This window comes from Myotis myotis, unplaced genomic scaffold (genome assembly GCF_014108235.1).
Source record: "Myotis myotis isolate mMyoMyo1 unplaced genomic scaffold, mMyoMyo1.p scaffold_m19_p_16, whole genome shotgun sequence".
Taxonomy (NCBI): domain Eukaryota; kingdom Metazoa; phylum Chordata; class Mammalia; order Chiroptera; family Vespertilionidae; genus Myotis; species Myotis myotis.
Genome location: NW_023416320.1, coordinates 34,211,628 through 34,232,663, shown reverse-complemented (window position 1 = coordinate 34,232,663; position 21,036 = coordinate 34,211,628). Strand labels below are relative to the sequence as shown.

Here is a 21,036-nt window from a genome sequence, read left to right as displayed (position 1 = left end):
CCCCTAGTCCCTGATAACCTCTATTTTGGGTATGGGTAGGAAGTGGTATCTTATTACAGTTTCTGACTCTATGAATTTGACTATTCTAGGTACCTCAGATAAGTGGAATCATATAATGTTTGTCCTTTTGTGTCTGGCTTATTTCATTTAGCATAATGTCATCAGGTTTATCTACATTGTACTATTTTCAGAACTTCATTCTTTTTTGAAGCTGAATAAATTCTGTTATATGTTATACTTGAGGCCCGGTGCATGAAATTTGTGCACGGGGGTGGGGGGAAGGGGAGTCCCTCAGCCCAGCCTGCAGTCGGATATCCATCTCGCAATCTGGGACCACTGGCCCCTAACTGCTCCCCTGCCTGCCTGCCTGATTGCCCCTAACCACCTCTGCCTGCCTGCCTAATCACCCCTAACTGCCTCTGCCTGCCTTCCTGATCACCCCTAACTGCTCCCCCCTGCCAGCCTGATCACCCTTAACCACCTCTGCCTGCCTTCCTGATCACCCCCAACTGCTCTCCCCTGCTGGCTTGATCACCCCTGACCGCCTCTACCTCGGCCTCCACCACTGTGGCTTTGTCTGGAAGGACGTCCGGAAGACATCCAGTCTATCTGATCTAATTAGCATATTACCCTTTTATTAGTATAGATACTACATTTTTGTATTCATTCATCCATCAGTGGACATTTCGGTTGTTTCCACCTATTGGCTATTGTGAATGCTGCTGCTATGAATATTGATCCCTCTTTTGTTATTTTGGGAATACACCATGGAGTGAAATTTTTGGGTCATATAGTAATTCTATGTTTAATTTTTTGAGGAAACATCAAAGTGTTTTCTACATCACTGCACCATTTTACATTCCCATCAACAGTGTACAAGGGTTCCAATGTCTCCACATCCTCACCAACACTTGTTATTTTCCATTTCTTTGATGATAGCCATCCTGATGGGTATGAAGTGATATCTTATTGCAGTTTTGATTTGCATTGCCCTAATGACTAATGATGTGGAGCATCTTTTTAGGTGCTTATTGGCCACCTGTATGTCTTCTCTGGAGAAATGTCTATTCAAGTGTTTTACCTATTTTTTAAAATATATTTTCATTGATTTCAGAGAGGAAGGGAGAGGTGGGGGGGGGTGGGGGGAGAGAGAGAGAGGTCACTGATGAGAATCATTGATTGGCTGCCTCCTGCACATCGCACACTGGGGATCAAGCCCGCAACCTGGGCATGAGCCCTGACTGGGAATCAAACTGTGACCTCAGCCACACTAGCCTGGCTATTTTACCCCCCCCTTTTTTTTAATCCTCACTCGAGGATATTTTTCCATTGATTTTTTAGGGAGGGTGGAAAAGAAAGGGAAAGACAGAAACAACGATGTGAGAGAAACACATTGATTAGTTGCCTCCTTCACAAGCCCAGACCAGGGCCCAGGCCAGGGAGGAGCTTGCAACTGAGCTATGTGCCCTTGACTGGAATCGAACCCATGCCCCTTCGGTCCACAGGCCGACACTCTATCCACTGAGCAAAACTGGCTAGGGCTGTTTTACCCATTTTTGAACTGAGTTGTTTGTCCTCAGAATTTTTAAAAAGCTTCAATCTTGGATATTTAATCATTTCTAAAGTCGCTGACCCTTATTACTAATTATATTCACTTATTCCCAAATGAACAAATTTCACATTAAATTTAACTGAATTTTGAGTACCGACTTCTTCCACTCTAAGAATTGTAAATTTTTACTAATTAAATACTATAAATAGAATAATTGTTTTAGTTGCATATAAAAAAATTGATTTGCTACTGCATATATATATATATATATATACACACATATATATGTTATTTTGCTGCACTTTGTAAAAATTTAATTATATATAAGTGGTTTATCTAAAAATTTAATCTTGGATTTTTCAATAGTAATTTTATATTTATCCTTCAACTTTAGAGTTAAGGTTTTGGGCTGTGAATACAATGTTTAAATGGATATTAACTGATTTATTCAATTATTCCTGCCAGTTTCTAATCTAAAGAAGTTCAGGGGTGCCCTACCCAGTTTGGCTCAATGAATAGGGCGTCAGCCCACGGAATGAAGGGTCCCAGGTTCAATTCTGATCAAGGGCATGTACCTCAGCTGCAGTCTTGACCTGGAGGCAACCAATCGATGTGTTTCTCTTACATTGATGTTTCTCTCACCGTGTCTCTCTCCCTCCCTTCCACTCTCTCTAAAAATCAATAGAAAAATATTCTCAGGTGAAGATTCTTTTAAAAGTGTGCATGACCAAAAAAATTAAGCTACCTAGGAATAAACTTAACTAAAGAGGTAAAAGACCTCTACTCCGAAAACTACAGGACGTTGAAAAAAGATATAGAGGAAGACATAAACAGATGGAAGAACATACCGTGTTCATGGATTGGTAGAATCAACATCATTAAAATGTCCATACTACCCAAAGCAATCTATAAATTCAACGCAATTCCCATTAAAATACCAACGGCATACTTCATAGATCAAGAATGAACTCTCCAAAAATTCATCTGGAATAAAAAAAGACCCCGAATAGCTGCAGCAATCCTGAAAAAGAATAAAGTAGGTGGGATCTCAATACCAGATATCAAGATGTATTACAAAGCCACTGTTCTCAAAACTGCCTGGTACTGGAACAAGAATAGGCATATAGATCAATGGAATAGAATAGAGAGGCCAGAAATCGGCCCGAACCATATGCTCAATTAATATTTGACAAAGGAGGCAAGAACATACAATGGAGCCAAGATAGTCTCTTCAATAAATGGTGTTGGGAAAATTGGACAGATACATGCAAGAAAATGAAACTAGACCACCAACTTACACCATACACAAAAATAAACTCAAAATGGATAAAGGACTTAAATGTACGACAGGAAACCATAAAAATTCTAGAAGAATCCAAAGGCAACAAAATCTCAGACATATGCCAAAGCAATTTCTTCACTGATACAGCTCCTAGGGCACTTGAAACTAAAGAGAAAATGAACAAATGGGACTACATCAAAATAAAAAGCTTCTGCACAGCCAAAGAAACCATCAACAAAACAACGAGAAAACCCACTGTGTGGGAAAACATATTTGCCAATGTCATATCTGATAAGGGCCTAATCTCCAAAATTTATAAGGAACTCATACAACTTAACAAAAGGAAGATAAACAATCCAATCAAAAAATGGGCAAAGGACCTAAATAGACACCTTTCAAAAGAGGACATTCAGAAAGCCAAGAGACATATGAAAACATGCTCAAAGTCACTAATCATCCGAGAGATGCAAATCAAAACAACAATGAGGTACCATCTCACACCTGTCAGACTGGCTATCATCAACAAATCAACAAACGACAAGTGCTGGAGAGGATGTGGAGAAAAAGGAACACTTGTGCACTGCTGGTGGGAATGCAGACTGCTGCAGCCACTATGGAAGACAGTATGGAGTTTCCTTAAAAAACTGAAAATGGAACTCCCATTTGACCCTGTGATCCCACTTCTAGGAATATATCCCAAGAAACCAGAAACACCAGTCAGAAAGGATATATGCACCCCTATGTTCATAGCAGCACAATTCACCATAGCTAAGATCTGGAAACAGCCTAAGTGCCCATCAGTAGATGAATGGATTAGAAAACTGTGGTACATCTACACGATGGAATACTATGCTGCTGTAAAAAAGAAGGAACTCTTACCATTTGCAATGGCATGAATGGAACTGGAGAGCATTATGCTAAGTGAAATAAGCCAGTCAGTGAAGGAAAAATACCACATGATCTCACTCAATCATGGACAATAGAGACCATTATAAACTTTTGAACAATAATAGATACAGAGGCAGAGCTGCCTCAAACAGATTGTCAAACTGCAGCGGGAAGGCCGGGGAGGGTTGGGGGACAGGAGGTAGGGGGGTAAGAGATCAACCAAAGGACTTGTATGCATGCATATAAGCATAACCAATGGACATAAGACACTGGGGGATAGGGGAGGCTAGGGGATTGTCTAGGGCGGGGGGAAAAAATGGACACATATGTAATACCCTTTGTAATACTTTAAGCAATAAAAAAAAGAAAGAAAGAAAAAAAAATAAAAGTGTGCATGGATGTCAAGTTGACAAGAGTTGGACTGGAGTGATTTTGTTCCTAAGCAGGAACTACATTTCCCATAATTCTCTTTTATGATTTTGGTTTTGCTTGGCCATGATAGAAATTTGCAGATTTAAGTGGAAGTAAAGCACCAGCCATTATACTTGGAAGGTCCATGCAGGGTCCCAGGCACCATTGCAATTTTGCACATGATCTGCTGATTCACCTCATTGCAAGAGGCAGCAGCAGGGCCTGCAGCTCCTCCAGCTCATGTCCTGGATGAGGCACATGTGTAGCATATCTCAATCTCTCTCTCTCTCTCCCTCTCTTTTCTCTCTTTCTCTCTCTCTCTCTCTCTCTCTCTCTCTCTCTCTCTCTATATATATATATATATATATATATCCTATCTAATAAAAGAGAAACATGGTAATTGGCGTACAACCGCTACCCTTCCCATTGGCTAATCAGGGCAATATGCAAATTAACTGCCAGCCAAGATGGCAGCCGGCAGACAGGCAGCTTGAAACTAACATGAGGCTTGCTTGCTTCAGTGACGGAGGACTCCAACGTTCCCCGCCTGCCGCTGCCAGCCTCTGAGCTGCAACTCTAAGCAACTATGTAACAAATATAGAAGCTAAACAAAACCCCAGAAACCTGCTTTAGTCCACCGGGCTTCAGCCAGCAGGATCGCAACATTGTAAGCAAAGGCCAGAAACCTACTTTCAGCAGCGGAGGCCTAAGAGCTGGAGCCAAGCCTCAAAGCTAAAGCTGGCCTAGAATAAAAAAAAAAAGAAAAAAAGGAGCGGTTGGGAGCTTCAGTCACCCCCAGCCTGAAAACAGCCCTCAGCCCCTCACCCAGACTGGCCAGGCACCCCAGTGGGGACCCCCACCCTGATCCAGGACACCCTTCAGGGCAAACCAGCCGGCACCCACTCGTGCACCAGGCCTCTATCCTATATAGTAAAAGGGTAATATGCCTCCCAGCACCAGGATCAGTGTGACAGGGGGCAGTGCCCAAACCCCCTGATCGCCCTGCTCTGTGCATGACAGGGGCGCCCCAATCGGCCCTGCTCTGAGCCCGACCAGGGGCTGCACCTAGGGATTGGGCCTGCCCTCTGCCACCCGGGAGCAGGCCTAAGCCAGCAGGTCGTTATCTCCCGAGGGGGTCCCAGACTGCGAGAGGGCACAGGCCGGGCTGAGGGGGATCCCCCTCCCCCCGAGTGCACAAATTTTTGTGCACTGGGCCTCTAGTATATATATATATATCCCCAAAATGTATACACACTTTAAGAGCTGCTAGCTTAATTTTGAAATTGAAATGTATTTTAATAAACACTGCCTTTATAATTATTCAAAGTGTGTGTATACATTTTTGGAGGGACTAGATGGATAGAGATATATCCTATTGGTTCTGTTTTTCTGGTGAGTGCTAGTACACTCCCCTATACAGTAAAAGAATGCTGAACACAATTGAAGTTCTGGTCTTGAGATACCCATGGTGCAGTGGAAATCCATGGCTCTGAGATCACACAGAACAGAGTTCGGTGGCATAAATGATTTATGGTCTTGGAACCTGATTCCTCATCTGTGGAATTGAGATCAAATGTTTACGTATGTGGTTATGTAGGGTTAAGTTCAACATTGTATGTAAAATTATGGCTCACAGTAGGTGGATAGCAAATGTTAGCTTCCCACTCTGCTGAGGGAAGATGTGTTTAGTTAGGGCCCTGAGTCTTATTAAACGATTTAATTGAACTGAGTCTCTTCGATATTAAATGTGATGTAGTTATTTGGCATATACTGTCTGGTATCACACCAATGCCAGCTTCTGGATGGTTAGCTGTATTTGAGGTCAGTTCTGCCATTTATCTGTGTAAAATCTAGGGTAAGTTATGTTTCCCTGAGACTAATTTCAATTTAAATACTACTACCTCAGGATTGTTTTTCTTCTTTTTCTCTTCCTCCTCCTTTTTGTTATAATAGGAGAAAGTGTTTAGCTTAATGTTAAGCATACAGTAGATGCTCAGTACATCTACTAAATATTGTGGGAGTATTAATTAGGGTGTCAAAGATGAGTTGGGAGCTTAGCATTTAGTGAAGTCAAATCCATGAAACTACAGTGTAAGTTATATTTCTTTTAACAGTAGAGAGCAAAGTAGAAAAATGCCCACGGCGGAGATAGAAAGTTTAAAGTGATATAAAGGAAACAGATGCCACGGAAAGATGATAAAACGCCTTGCAGACGTTTGTTGATGTATGGGGCCATGAGCATTTAGTACCGCTCCACGGTAATGGCTATGCAGTACTTCCCACCTTGCCAGTGGCTAGTCACAGCAGATAAGTGGAAGGGTGGGTGCCCTGAGCGCAGGGCCAAATTAACAATTTTGCCAGCAGGGGAGAGCTGGTTCCTGCTGACGTCCTGAGGCTGGAATGCATTTGGAACAATGTGTTGCAGCTGAAAAGCTTTGACAGTTCAAGGAGAAACGTGAAGAAACGAACCTGCAACTTACATATCCAGCTTACAAACCAGGTCAAGAGTTCTTTACATTCTCATGCTTTCTACAAACCAACGCCAACAAACAGTTGGTAAAAGGGCAAGCTATCTCCTTTTCTCCTTTGTCTTCTCAATAGCACCCTTTCTCATCTTCCCGTGCACTCTTTTCTCAGTCTCGGTGTTTTCCCTCCACCCCTACGCCCCCTCCTCACCCCCGCATTATCGGCTCCCCAGTTCTCCGCGTGGCCGGCACCCGCACCTGCCAGGGAAGCGCGGGACCCCAGCCTGCACCCCAACCTCCCCCCCCCCCCCCCCCCGGGACTGGCAGTGACGTAGCCAGGAGCACGGTGCCCGCGCGGGACGCTGACGTCACTGCCGCAGCGGTCCCAGCAAAGCCCAAGAATGGGAATTCAAGGAGGGAAACACGGCAGTGACCCCGTGGCCAGGGCTGAGCGCTGCGGCGGCGCCACGGGCTTCGGGTTTCTGGGGTCGCCAGGCCCGAGCTGCGCTCCTCGCGCAGGCTGAACCCGCCCTGCACCTTCGTCCTCGATCGCCAGAGCTGAGCGATCAGGGAATGTCCCCGCGCGGCGGGGCCTCGTGCGCACGCGCCTGGGGTGGGGAGCAGCCGGGGGAGAGGCCGAGGGGGCTGCGGACGGAGGTCGGCAGGGGAGGACGGCGGTGCGCGCCGCGAGGGGCAGTGGCCGAGCGCGGGGCGCCGAGCAGGAGGCGGGCGGCTCGCACCCGCGGCCGCTAGCCCGTCTCCCGGCGCTGCGGCGGCGCGGGCCCGCGGCGCGGCGTCGTGACGTCACGGAGGCGGCGGCCGTGGTTGGCGCAGGGGCCGCGGCTGCAAAGTGTGAATTACGCCGGCTCGCGCCGCGGGAGGAGTGAAGTCAGGCTCCGGGGGAGGGGCGGGGAGGGGCCGGCGGCGGGGCCGGAGCTGGTGCTGCTCCCGAGCCCGGCGCACCCGGGTCCCGACGCTGGCTCCAGCCGTCCCTTCTGGCTTCGCCTGGCTCTGCCCCGGCGCCGCCGCTGCTCCGCTCCTGCGGGCGTCAGACCCCCGGGGCGGCGGGGTTCCCCCTCCGACTTTGCCCGGGCTGCCCCCGCCGGCACCGCGGAGCCGGGCGCGCGCGGGTCCTGGTAACTGTCGCCGCGGCCGCCGAGGCGCTTTTCCGCTGGTGGCCCGGGCGCAGCGTTCGGGTGGCGGAGGCGTGAGCGCGGCTTCCCGGCCCGGGGTCCGCCACCGCCCGCCCTCCCCCGCCTCGGCCCGGTGCCCCGCAGCCGCGGCCCCATCCGAGCGCAGGGGCCGGCGGCCGGGGCAGGGCGGGCGTATTCAATGGAAGTATGTTACCAGCTGCCGGTGCTGCCCCTGGACAGGCCGGTCCCCCAGCACGTCCTCAGCCGCCGAGGAGCCATCAGCTTCAGCTCCAGCTCCGCGCTCTTCGGCTGCCCCAATCCGCGGCAGCTCTCCCAGGTAAACTGCCGTCGCTGTGGGGGGCGCACTCTTGGGGGGCTTCTTCCTCTCTTTGTTTCTCTCTTCCCACCCGGCTTCACCTCCGCGACACCCGCAGCCCTCGCCGTCCCCCCAGACCCAGCGTTGCTCATTGTTTGGGGCTTTCCAGGCTGGCCCTTCGATGCGGGAGCCCTTTCTTTGATCCTCGGGACTGTCCACTCTCAGTGCCCGGCCTCCAGGCAGGTGGGCTCCGGGAGCCCTTTAGCCCCTCCCCGGTCCCCACTTCCACACCCCTGAGCAGAGGGTTAAAGAAATGACTTTGTGTCCCTCCCTTGCTCGAGGTCTCGGTCTGGAAGTTGGGCCTGTCTTCCTTAGTTGTGGCCCTGCACACCTGTGCCCCCCTTACCCACGCAAACGCACACACCTGTGCCGGGTTCGCGCCTCGCCTGCCCAGCTCCCGCGCGCCCCGTGGTGCGCAGATGAACCTGCGGTGCTCAGAACAATAGACCGGCTCCCGCGAGTGTAGCTGGACCCCTAAGCGGGATCGGAGAAGCGAGAGCGTTTCCAAGAAGCTTCGGTTCCCGCAAAGTTGAGAGCCAGGAATCGGCGTTGTTTTTAATTTAATAAGATTTTAGGAGAGAAGCTATTGATGAGCACTCACAGAAAAACTTTGTTTTCAATGGTCCAAAACCAGTTGCTCCTGAGGATTTCGGGTTGTTGTTTTTTTGCTGTGGCGATGCTGTTGGCCCACTTCTTAGTTCTTGCTGATTTTTAATTTTGATTGCCAGATTTCAAAGAGGGAAGCCAAAAGAATTTTATTGAAATTTGATTTTAGTGCCCTGCATTTCTGCTGCCAGAACGTTACATGTTCATGATCACTTTTTAATAAAAAAATGTATTTACTTTTCTATTGGTTCATATTAATATATTTTAATATCTTTTCTCCCTCTAATTATATTGTATATATTTCGAGCGGGATATGTGTGTGTGTGTTTAAACTGGTAGTGTGGAGCACCTGGTAGAGATATTGCTTATAACAGGTGTGCTCAGTAAATATTTGTCATTCGTTTCTTTGCCTAAATGGCTTTTAGAGAGAGCAAGAGCCTATATTTGGGTTTTTCTCTGAATTGTTTTTATTTCATAGGTCAAGGTGATATACTCATGAGGTCAGAGCCAACTTGTAAAAACTACGGTGATATTAAGTGACATTTTAGGTACCACCACATTGTTATTTTGAGAGTTGGGTCAGGATTTCCCTTTATAGTACTGTTTAAAGCATTTTTAGGTTGCAAAATGAATGTTGAAGAGATGTTAATGCACTGTTGAAAAAGGTTTTTAATGGCAGTAATTGAAGATTTTAAATGTTAGTAACTTTTTTCACTTCTAAATATTTTACTTTCTCGGATCAGCAGGCACATGACAAATACCCATTTCTGGTTCAGTCTAAATAATAAAGGCAATAATTAATCAATTATAAAATCTAAAATATGAGTAGTTAACTTATGCTCTCTGAGGAGAATGTGAATGAGAAGAGAGATTTCATGGGAATTAAAACAAGTAAGGCTGATGCCAGGGGTTTTACCTGATGTCTTAATTAATCCGTAGAGACCAGTTTTAAGTTGCACTCCTTGATTCATTTCCCAGCCTTAGGTTTTAATGGGTAATGGAATGTAAAAAATATGATTGTGGCAGATAAAGCAGATTATGTAGAGTCACACCATATTTTACCCACTCTTAAAACTTGAAGAAAAATTTCTATACCCTTGGAACTTCTGAAAATTTGGACAGAAATTTTCCTGAATTAACACTTTCCTAATGTTGCTCAACATTAAAATGATGATGGTAAACCTACTATGATGCTGAAATGGGTATGCTTATCATTACCAAGACTGAGGGTATCACTTAATACTAAAAGCATATATTGGTGGTGATGTCTTTAGCTAGATGGAATTTGTAATAGAAAAAAAAGAAAATGTTGGGATCTTATTCAGAGCTCTATAAAATAAATATTTAGTTAAATTAAAAGCTTCCTTTACCCTGGAATCTTCAGTTTCTAAGTCTAAAGAACCCACAGATATTTTAAAAATTTAGGTGGTGTGTAATTTCACTTAAAAGACTTAAAAAAAAAAATCTGTGTGTTGTGTGTGTGTGTGTGTTTAGGATTAAATAGGGGTTTTTTTTTGTAGTAGGGTTTTTCTATCTTAAAATATTTTCAAAACTAATAATCTTTTCAATTCTTCACCATAATATTGGAGCCTAGCTCATAGTGATACTTAAATATTTGTTGAATGAGTGAATAGGTAATGAAGTTGTTTCTGACATCAATTTAAATATAAAAGCAATATAAGGAGTGTAATCAAGATATAGGAGTGACTTATTTATCCAAAACTTGGTTTGGAACTTGTAACTAGATTTTAGCAGATTCAGGACATAAAAGACTGAGCAACCAAAATAGATTTGTCGAACTTCTCAAAGGCTGTGTTTTAGGCAACATTTTGACAAACTTGTTTTCTAAGTAGCAGCACATTTGAAAGGGGGCTGAGTCAGGTTCACACTGATAGGACAGAGTTGGCAGCTGACACACCAGAAGGCAGTGGGATCTGAAGAAAAACTCTTCATAGCCTCACCTTTTACAAAGGCACCCTGGGGACATACAGTGTAGGGGCTTGCCTGTTGTACAGCACAGTTATTAGAACAACATAAATAGATAGAGCCTGTTTTTTAAAGTTTAAAGATTTGTGCTGTTTTTTAAAAATGCTCTCCATGCCAAACAATTTAAGTGTTGATATTAAATGGACAAGTGTCAGTTATCTGGAAAATTCATTTATGTGGAACACCAGCTTTCCCTAGGATGCCAAGTAAATGAGGCATTAACGTTTTGTTTTAAACCAGGTCATGTACTACTTTCTCAAATGGTTAATAAGATTTTTAAAAAATTATTTGGAAAATAGAGATAATGAAAGAAGCTTGTTTTTGCCATTTTGGGATATCTATTGTTTATAGATGGATTTGAAGACTTACCTTGCAGATAAAGTTCTTATTTGGAAAAAAATATTGCTAGGGCAGAAACTGTCTTGTTTACCATTGTGGCCACAGTGCTTTGCATAGGTAAGTGCTTAATTAGTGAAGTATGGAAGTTGGGTTAGTATATTGATGGCAACCAAAGCACTGCACCTGGGATTATTTCAGCCAAAATTTCTGTGCACTGGAAACAAGTCTTATTTGGGTTAGAAATTTGAGATTTCATTTTCAAAATTTTCTATAAATCTATATGATATGTATTATTGAATAAAATATTTGGGTCTAACATGTAAACATGCTTTTAATATAATAAGCTAAATTTGATTTCTAATTTATCTTTTTTTCATAGGCTGGGCTTTTTTTTAGAGCAGTTCAAAGTTCACGGCACAATTGAGTGAAAGGCACAAAGGTTTTTCATGTACCCCCTGACCCCAAACATATATAACCTCCCCTGTTATCAGCATCCCCCACCAGAGCGATACATTTGTTACAATTGCTGAACCTACATTAACACATCATTATCACCCAGAGTCCATAGTGTACATTAGGTTCACTCTTGGTGTCTTTTTTTAAAATACAGAAACTATTCCACAAATATTTACTGAACACCTTCTGTGAAGGAGGCTCCTTGTGTTAAGTACTGAGAGAGGTAAAGAATTAGTAGTTTTTTTTAAAAATCACTTGTGAGCCTGCCAACCTACCCAAGTTTTTCTTTCCACATGTCGTCATAGTGTACATCTGTGTTGTCTTTAGCAATGTTCTTAGTATATGACAGGTTATGAAGGTCCTATACGTATGTTCCAGAACAGTTCAAAACCCGGATAAAAATTGGTTCCTCTTTCAAAAACTTACAGGATTGTAATGGGGAAAAGGGTATAATTATATGTGATGCAGTTTTTGTATTGGCGTTATCAAGGTGTTGATGAAACGCTGGGAAAATATACCTAAATTGCCTGGGTAAATCAGAGGAAGCTTCAAATACTAGCCGAGGCTCAGGCCACGGCCTGACGGTTAAGGAGGTGTTTCTAGATAAATGGTTGTATGTGGCAGGAGGAGATGCAGGTCAGCACTATCCAACAGAACTTTTGGGGATAATGGAAATGTTTGCTGTAGTATCCAATATAATAGTCATTAGCCATATACAGGGTGGGCAAAAGTAGGTTTTTTACAGTTATGAGTTCAAGAGACAAAGTTTACTCTTATATTAGTTATTTTCCATACAAACACCTGTAAACCTTTTGCCCACCCCGGATAGCTAGGTGAGCACGTGAAATGTGGCTAGTTTGACAGAGGAACTGAATTTTAAATTCAATTTTACTCAACTAGCTGCACATGAATAGTGGCTATTGTATTGGCAGAGCAGATGTATAATGTTACTTAATGATCATTACGAGTGACCTAATGTTGATCTATCAGTAAAACATGCTCTGAAGGTTGACCATTAAAGTTACTTTCAGGCTCTTGCTGTCGTACACAAAACATGTATGACAAAGTCTTTAGAATGGAATCACTAGGTTGGGTCAATACCTAGTAATATTTTTTGGCTTTCTGAAACGCTTTATCCTTCTACAGTACCAAGATAAATGATCATCTCTCTTTCATCTCCAATATGTTATTAGATTATAATACTATATAATTATTTAACAAACATTATTTTGTATTTTATGAGCATTTATATAAATGTTTTACTGTGTTAATAGATGCACTGTGATACACGGAGTTAGTTTTAACTTGCAGTCAGCAAGCCCATACACATCCTGAAGTGTTTTTGTGCATTTGCATTTCCTCTTTGTGAAATATCATTTGCATATCCTGAGCTCACTTATAAGGTCTCTTATGTATCTGATATCAGTGTGTAAATGTGCGCTATTCCAAATTACTGTTACCCTAGGAGTTGCCTCTTCACAAGTCTACATTCAGAGCCAGGGTGGAATACAATCTGGGAAGTGGTGGGATACTGCCAGGGGAGTGATTCTGTTCAGAGACCTTCCTCCCTGCCCACTCCCCAAAGACTTGTTCTTTTGGGACCTTGCTTTCATTTTTCCGTTTTCAGAAACACTTCATACTTTGATTTAAACTTAATACTACCATATTTTGGCTTTTATTTCTGAACTAATATATGTTTATGTTACAAATTATATGCTCAAACAAAAAATGTAAATGTATAGTGTATTTGGGGTGTAGTTCTATTTGAGGAGTAGGGTACTCAGATTGCTAGTTTGTAAGTTATCATGAATACAGTCTATAGGATGTAATTTGCCCAGATTTTGCTGCCTTGTTGCTGTGTCTAGAGTTCCATTAGTTGCACATACTGTTTACACGAGAATTCTTTTGTAAACATAATGGTCCTGCAGGAGGTAAGATATTAAGCCCTTTCATGCAGGAGTTAGAGGATTAAGGGGCTCACTTTGGGTAGAAAGCGGGAGAGGTACCACCCATTCTCTTTGAGGCAATTTGATAAGACTTCTGTTAATATTTTAGTGTAAATATCACCCCCTCCTCCCAGCCCTTTTACTTTTCAAAAAGGATCAGAGGAGAAGTGATTTCCTTTCTTTTCATAGGTGGACATTCTTACAATCCTTTTGGCCACTCCAGAAAACTGCAACAATTAACTTCCAATATAAAAGCTCAAAACTTTTACTCTGCCTATATATTGTTCAATTTTATGATTAATTTGAATTGGTAGAAAATTGAGTGTTCTTTTTCACATTTAAATGACCTGTTTTTGCCTAAAGGTAACATAGACTGTTGATTTTTATATTGTTACCAAATGTGCCTTTCAAAAAGTTATTCACAGATAAATGATACTTTTGCATTCAGTGTGTTAATACGTATATATGATCATATACGAGGAAAGGAACAAAAACTACACTTGTAGATGAGCCTTCAAAGCTTCCAGGGCTTCATTTTGGCTGCTGGCAGGTACCCTTTCTAAGGTCACTGATCTTGTGGTTGACATTAGAAGCGTTTCCTGCTTATAATTTTGAGTAGGAATTTTGAATTACTGCTCCATGCCTCCACCTGCTGGTAGGGATGGCTGTGTTTTTGGAAAATGGTAGCTAGAGGGAGGAGAGGACAAAAGTAGTACAGGGTAGCATCTGGGGAAAAAGAAATTGTCTGGATAACTAAGTTTCAGCAAAGCCTACTCTATTCCTTGAAGTTTTGAGTCGACCAAACTCTAGCTCAGGACCATATAAAGTACTTGGCAAAAGTACTGTCACCGAGAAAGCAATTGGCACAGTCTCTCTCCCCACGCAAATTATTTAAAATATTTTTAATTATGTAATAATACCTCAAGTTTTATAGTAAGAACAATGGAAAATAGGACCCATTGTAGGTAGCTTTTCTAAAATCTTTACATTGTTAAAGATAATTTATGTCTTACAAAGATTTAAAAGGATTTTTTTTGGTGGTTTATAATCTTTATCCTATCTAATAAAGAGGGAATATGCTAATTGATCCTCACGCAGTCGCAAAGATGGCTGCACCCACAGCCAATAAGAAGGGAATATGCTAATTGATGCCACACCCTCAAAGATGGCGGTGACCACAGCCACAAGATGGCCAGCAGGGGAGGGCAGTTGTGGGCAATCAGGCCGGCAGGGGAGGGCAGTTGTGGGCAATCAGGCCAGCAGGGGAGGGCAGTTAGGGGTGACCAGGCCAGCAGGGGAGGGCAGCTGGGAGTGATCAGGCCTGCAGGGGACGGCAGTTGGGAGGGACCAGGCTGGCAGGGGAGGGCAGTTAGGGGCGACCAGGTTGGCAGGGGAGGGCAGTTAGGGGCGACCAGGCCAGCAGGGGAGGGCAGATGGGGCGACTGGGCTGGCAGAGGAGGGCAGTTGGGGGCGACCGGGCTGGCAGAGGAGGGTAGTTGGGGACGATTGGGCTGGCAGGGGAGGGCAGTTGGGGGTGACCGGGCCGGCAGGGGAGCAGTTAGGTGTCAATCAGGCTGGCAGGGGAGTGGTTAGGGCAGTGATGGTGAACCTATGACACGTGTCAGAGGTGACACGCAAACTCATTTTTTTGGTTGATTTTTCTTTGTTAAATGGCATTTAAATATATAAAATAAATATCAAAAATATAAATCTTTGTTTTACTATGGTTGCAAATATCAAAAAATTTCTATATGTGACACGGCACCAGAGTTAAATTAGGGTTTTTCAAAATGCTGACACGCCGAGCTCAAAAGGTTCACCATCACTGGGTTAGGGGGTGATCAGGCTGGCAGGCAGAAGTGGTTAGGGGTAATCAGGCAGGCGAGTGGTTGGGAGCCAGCACTCCCAGATTGTGAGAGGGATGTCTGACTGCCGGTTGGGATCGGGCCTAAACTGGCAGTAGGACATCCCCTGAGGGGTCCCAGATTGGAGAGGGTGCTGGCTGGGCTGAGGGACACCACCCCCCAGTGCATGAATTTCATGCACCGGGCCTCTATATATGGCTAATATGCTAAGTGTCCATCCGACCGGTAGCTATGACACACACTGACCACCAGGGGGCAGACACTCAACGCAGGAGCTGCCAAGCTGCAGTGACTCATCCCGAAACCAGAGAGGAGGGAGCCCAATTCCTCACAGGGCTGCACGATTCCACCTTCGGCCATGGGTTATGTTGTTGCTGGGGCACTTTTGGCCCCGAATCTGGTTTACTGCATACTTGCGTTTGTGTTCCATACCTTGTATGACAGCAACTTTGCAGAGTGCCCTCTTGCACTCCAGGACCTCTCAGGGGATGTCAGAGAGCCGGTTTTTGCCCGATCCCTGCAGGCCAGGCCTAGGGACCCCACCTGCCAGAGGGATCCCACTCACTCTGCAGATGCCTTCCAGCCACGGCGCCACCCCAGGTACGGCTGGCCGGGGAGGGGCCGCAGGAGATTGGGTCCAGGACATGTCCAGCCCATCTCACCCAGTCCCATCCCGCCAGCCACCTTCTAATTAATTTCCTTTCAATGTGCATGAATTTGTTCACCAGATCACTCATATTAACATAAAGAGGTCAATTTGAAGATAAAAGAGGTAGTTTACCTGAACTGCATAGAACCAACACTTGCACTTTTATTTTATTCACACTGAGAATACTCCAAATCTATTTTCAGAAAAACTTTCTAGAAGTGACTTCAAGGATTTTTGTGGTTGGCCTCAGCTCATTTCCATTTGAGGTGCAGTTTTAATAACTTTGACAAGGCTTTCCACTTTCATTTTCCCAAAACCAGTATTCTTATTGTCTTTTTAATTGTTAGGATATGTTAGAGCATATCTTTTTTATCTATGTTGTGTTGATGGGTTCTTGGAACTGTAGTGAAACATCACATAATGAAACCAGTTTTACTATAGGCTTATTGAGATAAAATACAACATCGCATTAATGTTACAATGAAAAGACTTTTTTTTGATGATCTTTTATAATCCTATCTAATAAAAGAGAAACATGGTAATTGGTGTACAACCGCTACCCTTCCCATTGGCTAATCAGGGCAATATGCAAATTAACTGCCAGGCAAGATGGCAGCTGGCAGACAGGCAGCTTGAAACTAACATGAGGCATGCTTGCTTCAGTGACGGAGGACTCCAACGTTCCCCGCCTGCCGCTGCAGGCCTCTGAGCTGCAACTCTAAGCAACTATGTAACAAATATAGAAGCTAAACAAAACCCCAGAAACCTGCTTTAGTTCACTGGGCTTCAGCCAGCAGGATCGCAACATTGTAAGCAAAGGCCAGAAACCTACTTTCAGCAGCGGAGGCCTAAGAGCTGGAGCCAAGCCTCAAAGCTAAAGCTGGCCCAGAATAAAAAAAAAAAGAAAGAAAAGAAAAAAAGGAGCGGTTGGGAGCTTCAGTCACCCCCAGCCTGAAAACAGCCCTCAGATCCTCACCCAGACTGGCCAGGCACCCCAGTGGGGACCCCCACCCTGAAGGGTGTGTGACCAGCTGCAAACAGCCATCATCCCCTCACCCAGGCTGGCCAGGCACCCCAGTGGGGACCCCCACCCTGATCCAGGACACCCTTCAGGGCAAACCAGCCAGCACCCACCCGTGCACCAGGCCTCTACCCTATATAGTAAAAGGGTAATATGCCTCCCAGCACCTGGATCAGCGGAGCCGCGAGGCCTCCCGGCACCAGGATCAGCGTGACAGGGGGCAGCGCCCAAACCCCCTGATCGCCCTGCGGCTCTGTGTGTGACGGGGCGGGGCCACAACCTTCCTATCTGCCCTGCTCTGTTTGTGACAGGGGAAGGCGCCCCAACCCCCTGATCAGCCCTGCTCTGTGCCTGATAGGGGGGAGCTCCCCAACCCCCTGATTGCCCTGCGGCTCTGTGTGTGACAGGGTGCGGCGCCCCAACCCCCTGATCTGCCCTGCTCTGTGTGTGACAGGTTGCGGCGCCCCAACCCCACCCCCCACGGGCTCTGCTCTGTGTGTGATGGGGTAGAGCCATAACCTCCCCATCGGCCCTGCCCTGAGTGTGAGAGTGGCGGCGTCCCAACCCCCTGATGGGCCCTGCTCTGTGAGTGACAGGGGACAGTGCCCCAACCCCCCGATTGGCCCTGCTCTGTTTGTGACAGGGGAAGGCGCCCCAACCCCCTGATCGGCCCTGCTCTGTGGGTGACGGGGCGGCGCCCAAACCTCCCCATCTACCCTGCCTTGAGTGTGACAGTGGGCGGTGCCCCAACCCCCCAATCGGCCCTACCCTGAGCGTGACTGAGGGTGGCATCACAACCTCCCGATCCTCCCTGCTCTGTGCATGACAGGGGGCAGCGCCCCAACTCCCCAATCGGCCCTGCTCTGAGCCCGACCAGGGGCTGCACCTAGGGATTGGGCCTGCCCTCTGCCACCCGGGAGCAGGCCTAAGCCAGCAGGTAGTTATCTCCCGAGGGGTCCCTGACTGCGAGAGGGCACAGGCCGGGCTGAGGGACCCCCTTCCCCCCCGAGTGCACAAATTTTTGTGCACCGGGCCTCTAGTCTATATAAAAAGAAATAATATGCAAATTAGGTCAGGACGCTGTAATAGTCATGACCAGCTCAGGAGGAGGGGCTGGGCTCGGCCCAGAGCCTGAGAGAACAACATGCAGGCACAGCCCAGAGCTGGAGAGAACAACCCCGCAGGGGGATCCAGGCCCTAGCCCTGCGGCCGTGATGCTGGGCTGCTGGGTCCGGAGCCAGCGGAGACACAAGCCCACGGGGGGGTCCAGACCCCAACTCCAGCCCCGCAGTGCTTGGCTGCTGAGGCCGGAGCCAGTGGAGACACAAACCCACAGAGGATGGCCCTGATTGGGCCAGTCCCTATAACGCCCACTGTAGCCAGCAAACCCGCTGATCAGGGGTTGGGGCCTGCGACCAACCTTGCAGCCCCTGCCCCCTGCCGGCCTGCCCCTGATCCGACTCTCCCATCCCGATCAAGAGCAGGGCACACAGAGCCTGGACCCTTCCCTGGCAGCCCCAAGTCCGTGGGGTTGAGAATTCTGATGGCCCTGCCCAGAGAGTAGAGGCACCTGACCGTCAGGGACAGGGACCACAGGCCTCCAGGGAGCACCTCAGAGTTGGCAAGGAGAGGAGAGGGCCTGCGAGGGGGAGGAGGCAAAGCCAGCCGACATCAGCCCAGAATCCAGCCCTTCCCCTCCAGAGGCAGCAAGACCTAAACCCAGAACCCCAGCCCAAATCAGAAGAGCCCTAGGGAGGCTTCAGGAAGCTCTATGCAAAGCTGCGCATTGAGAACTAGAGACTTCGCGAGGCCCTGACCCAGACCACACTGCAGCTGGCGCAGCTCAAGGTGGAGCTGGAGCACACCACGCAGAGGCAGGAGCGCTTTGCAGAGAGGCCGGCCCTCCTAGAGCTGGAGATATTTGGGCACAGGGCCCTGGAGTGCAAGGCTGGAAGAGGAGCTGAAGGGCCTGTCCAACCTCCCGGCTGACAACCAGCACCTCAAGGAGGTGAGCACGGCCCTGATCCGCGTCTTCATCAGCAAACTGTCCAAGTGACCCCGGAGGATTTGCCCCTATACCCACATTTATACAGCTGCTTCTGCCACACGTACCCCTTCCCCTATGTGAACACGAGTGACAGGGCTGCGGGGGAGTCTCTGAGAAGCCATAACCTCCCCTTGGGACCTACAGGCTGGGAGGGGAGGACAGAGCCTCCAGGAGCCACGGAGGCCATCTGAGGCCAGGATGGAGATGGGAGGCTGAGCCAGGTAGGGGGACCAGGGCTGCAGGCAGGACCAGGAAGGAACCGAGGACTAGAAAGTGCCAGGACCAATACCCAGGACTAGAGTGGCCACCCAGAGGTCCCCTTTAAATGTGCTGCCACCAGTCACCCCTCTAGCCCCTGAGCAGGGATCTGAGAATGTGCCAAGCATCCCACCGTCCTGGGCCAGGTGGGCTTGTATATAGGGTCCATGTGCAATAGGGAGGGACGTCTTTTATTTTTTGCTGCCCCCTCCCCAACACTGTCCTGGGCAGGGGGAGAAGGTATTTTTGAGACATAGCACAGGCACCACAAATAAAAGTTCGTGAAGTTGGAAAAAAAAAAAGGTGGGATGGCCAGCCAAACGCCCCTTCCCTTCCCCCCCACCAGCCTTGCCCTTGATCAGCCTGCCCCACCACAATAGGCCTGCAGCCCCTCCCTGCGGCTGCCTGCCCCTGATCGCACTAGGAAGGCAGGGCTGGGCAGCCAACCTCCTGCAGCCCCTCCCCAGGCTTGCCCTGCCCCTGATCCCCTCACCTCAATAGGGGGCAGGGCTGGTCAGCCAATCTCCTGTAGCCCTTCCTCCTGCCTGGCCCCACCCCAGGTCAGCCCCCCTACCCCATCAGGGGCAGGGCTGGCCAGCCAACCACCCATGGCTCCTTCCCCAAGCTGCTGGCCCCTGATTGGCACCCCCCACCCCATTCAGGGGCATGGCCGGCCAGCCCACCGACCACAGCCCCTCCCCATGGCCAGCCCCACCCCCAGTCGGTCCCCCAACCCCAATCAGGCCTGCAAGGGTGGCATTTGGGGGCAGTCAGGCTGGCGGGGGCGGGGGAAATTGGGGGCAATCAGGCAGGCAGGTGAGTGGTTAGGAGCCAGCGGTCCTGAATTGTGAGAGGGATGTCTGACTGCCGATGTGGGATCGGGCCTAAACCAGCAGTCTGACATCCCCCGAGGGGTCCTGGATTGGAGAGGGTGCAGGCTAGGCTGAGGACCCCCCCACCCGTGCATGAAATTTGTGCACTGGGCCTCTTTCATGAATAAATGCATTACAAGTGTTGAGACCACTGCCTCAAAATATATTGATCACTATGAATTCTTTTCACACACACCATGCAGAACTGATACATTTCAAAAAGTTCTTGGAGTACATTCATCATACTGATGAATATGATTAGAATATCAGTATCATTAGGGTACCTGGCATCCCATTTAACCTTTCTTGCCTCCTGAGTCCACTTAGCTGCAGCATTTTGTCTACTGATTTGACTTTTTTAACGAACTCTGATATTAGTCCTTAAAGTTACAGCCCAGGACTAACTCTTAGAACAGCTCACCTTGTACACTGATCTGTCCTGACTTCAGTTTAATAAGAGTATGAGCTTTTTAAAAAGTGGACATTTTATTTAGCTCTCTTCAGCCCAGTGCTTCACACAAAGTAGATAATCAGCAAGTATAAAAAATGCATCAGACCTTTATGAAGTCCTGTCTGTGACCCAGTCCTCCATCCAGCTTTCTGCTCTACTCACAATCCAGCCTCTCCCTCCTTCCACAGTGCCACCTCGTGCTCTGCATGGCATCCAGGCCCTTCTGTCTTAGAGGATCTTTGGCCATCTCAGGATGGCCACTGTTAATTCCTTGATGACTGAAGGCTTTCTGGAGAGCCTCTCCCAAGTGGTATTTGCATTCAGATCCTCTCATGTGAAGCTGGTAAATAACATGGTCAGAATGAAGACAGGTTTCCAACTTTGAAGGACTTTATAACAGGTCCCAGGATTTCTCCTGAGGCCATGGTTGTCA

General features: G+C 47.1%; 1 protein-coding gene across 11 annotated transcripts in view; it reads left to right on the top strand.

Moving 5' to 3' along the window:
• The first annotated feature begins 7,302 nt into the window (after positions 1 to 7,302).
• Positions 7,303 to 21,036, top strand: part of PDE7A (phosphodiesterase 7A) — a 108,463-nt gene continuing 94,729 nt past the window's right edge. For 4 of the 11 annotated variants that reach the window (XR_004972497.1, XR_004972498.1, XM_036338386.1 and 1 more), the window contains exon 1: positions 7,477 to 8,068. Coding sequence is in view for 8 of the 11 variants with exons in the window: in XM_036338386.1 (XP_036194279.1) it covers positions 7,931 to 8,068 (138 nt within the window). In the remaining 3 variants the exon portion in view is untranslated. Of the gene's footprint in view, positions 8,069 to 21,036 lie in introns of all 11 variants that reach the window. The other 7 variants (XM_036338388.1, XM_036338383.1, XM_036338381.1 and 4 more) reach the window with 6 other exon arrangements.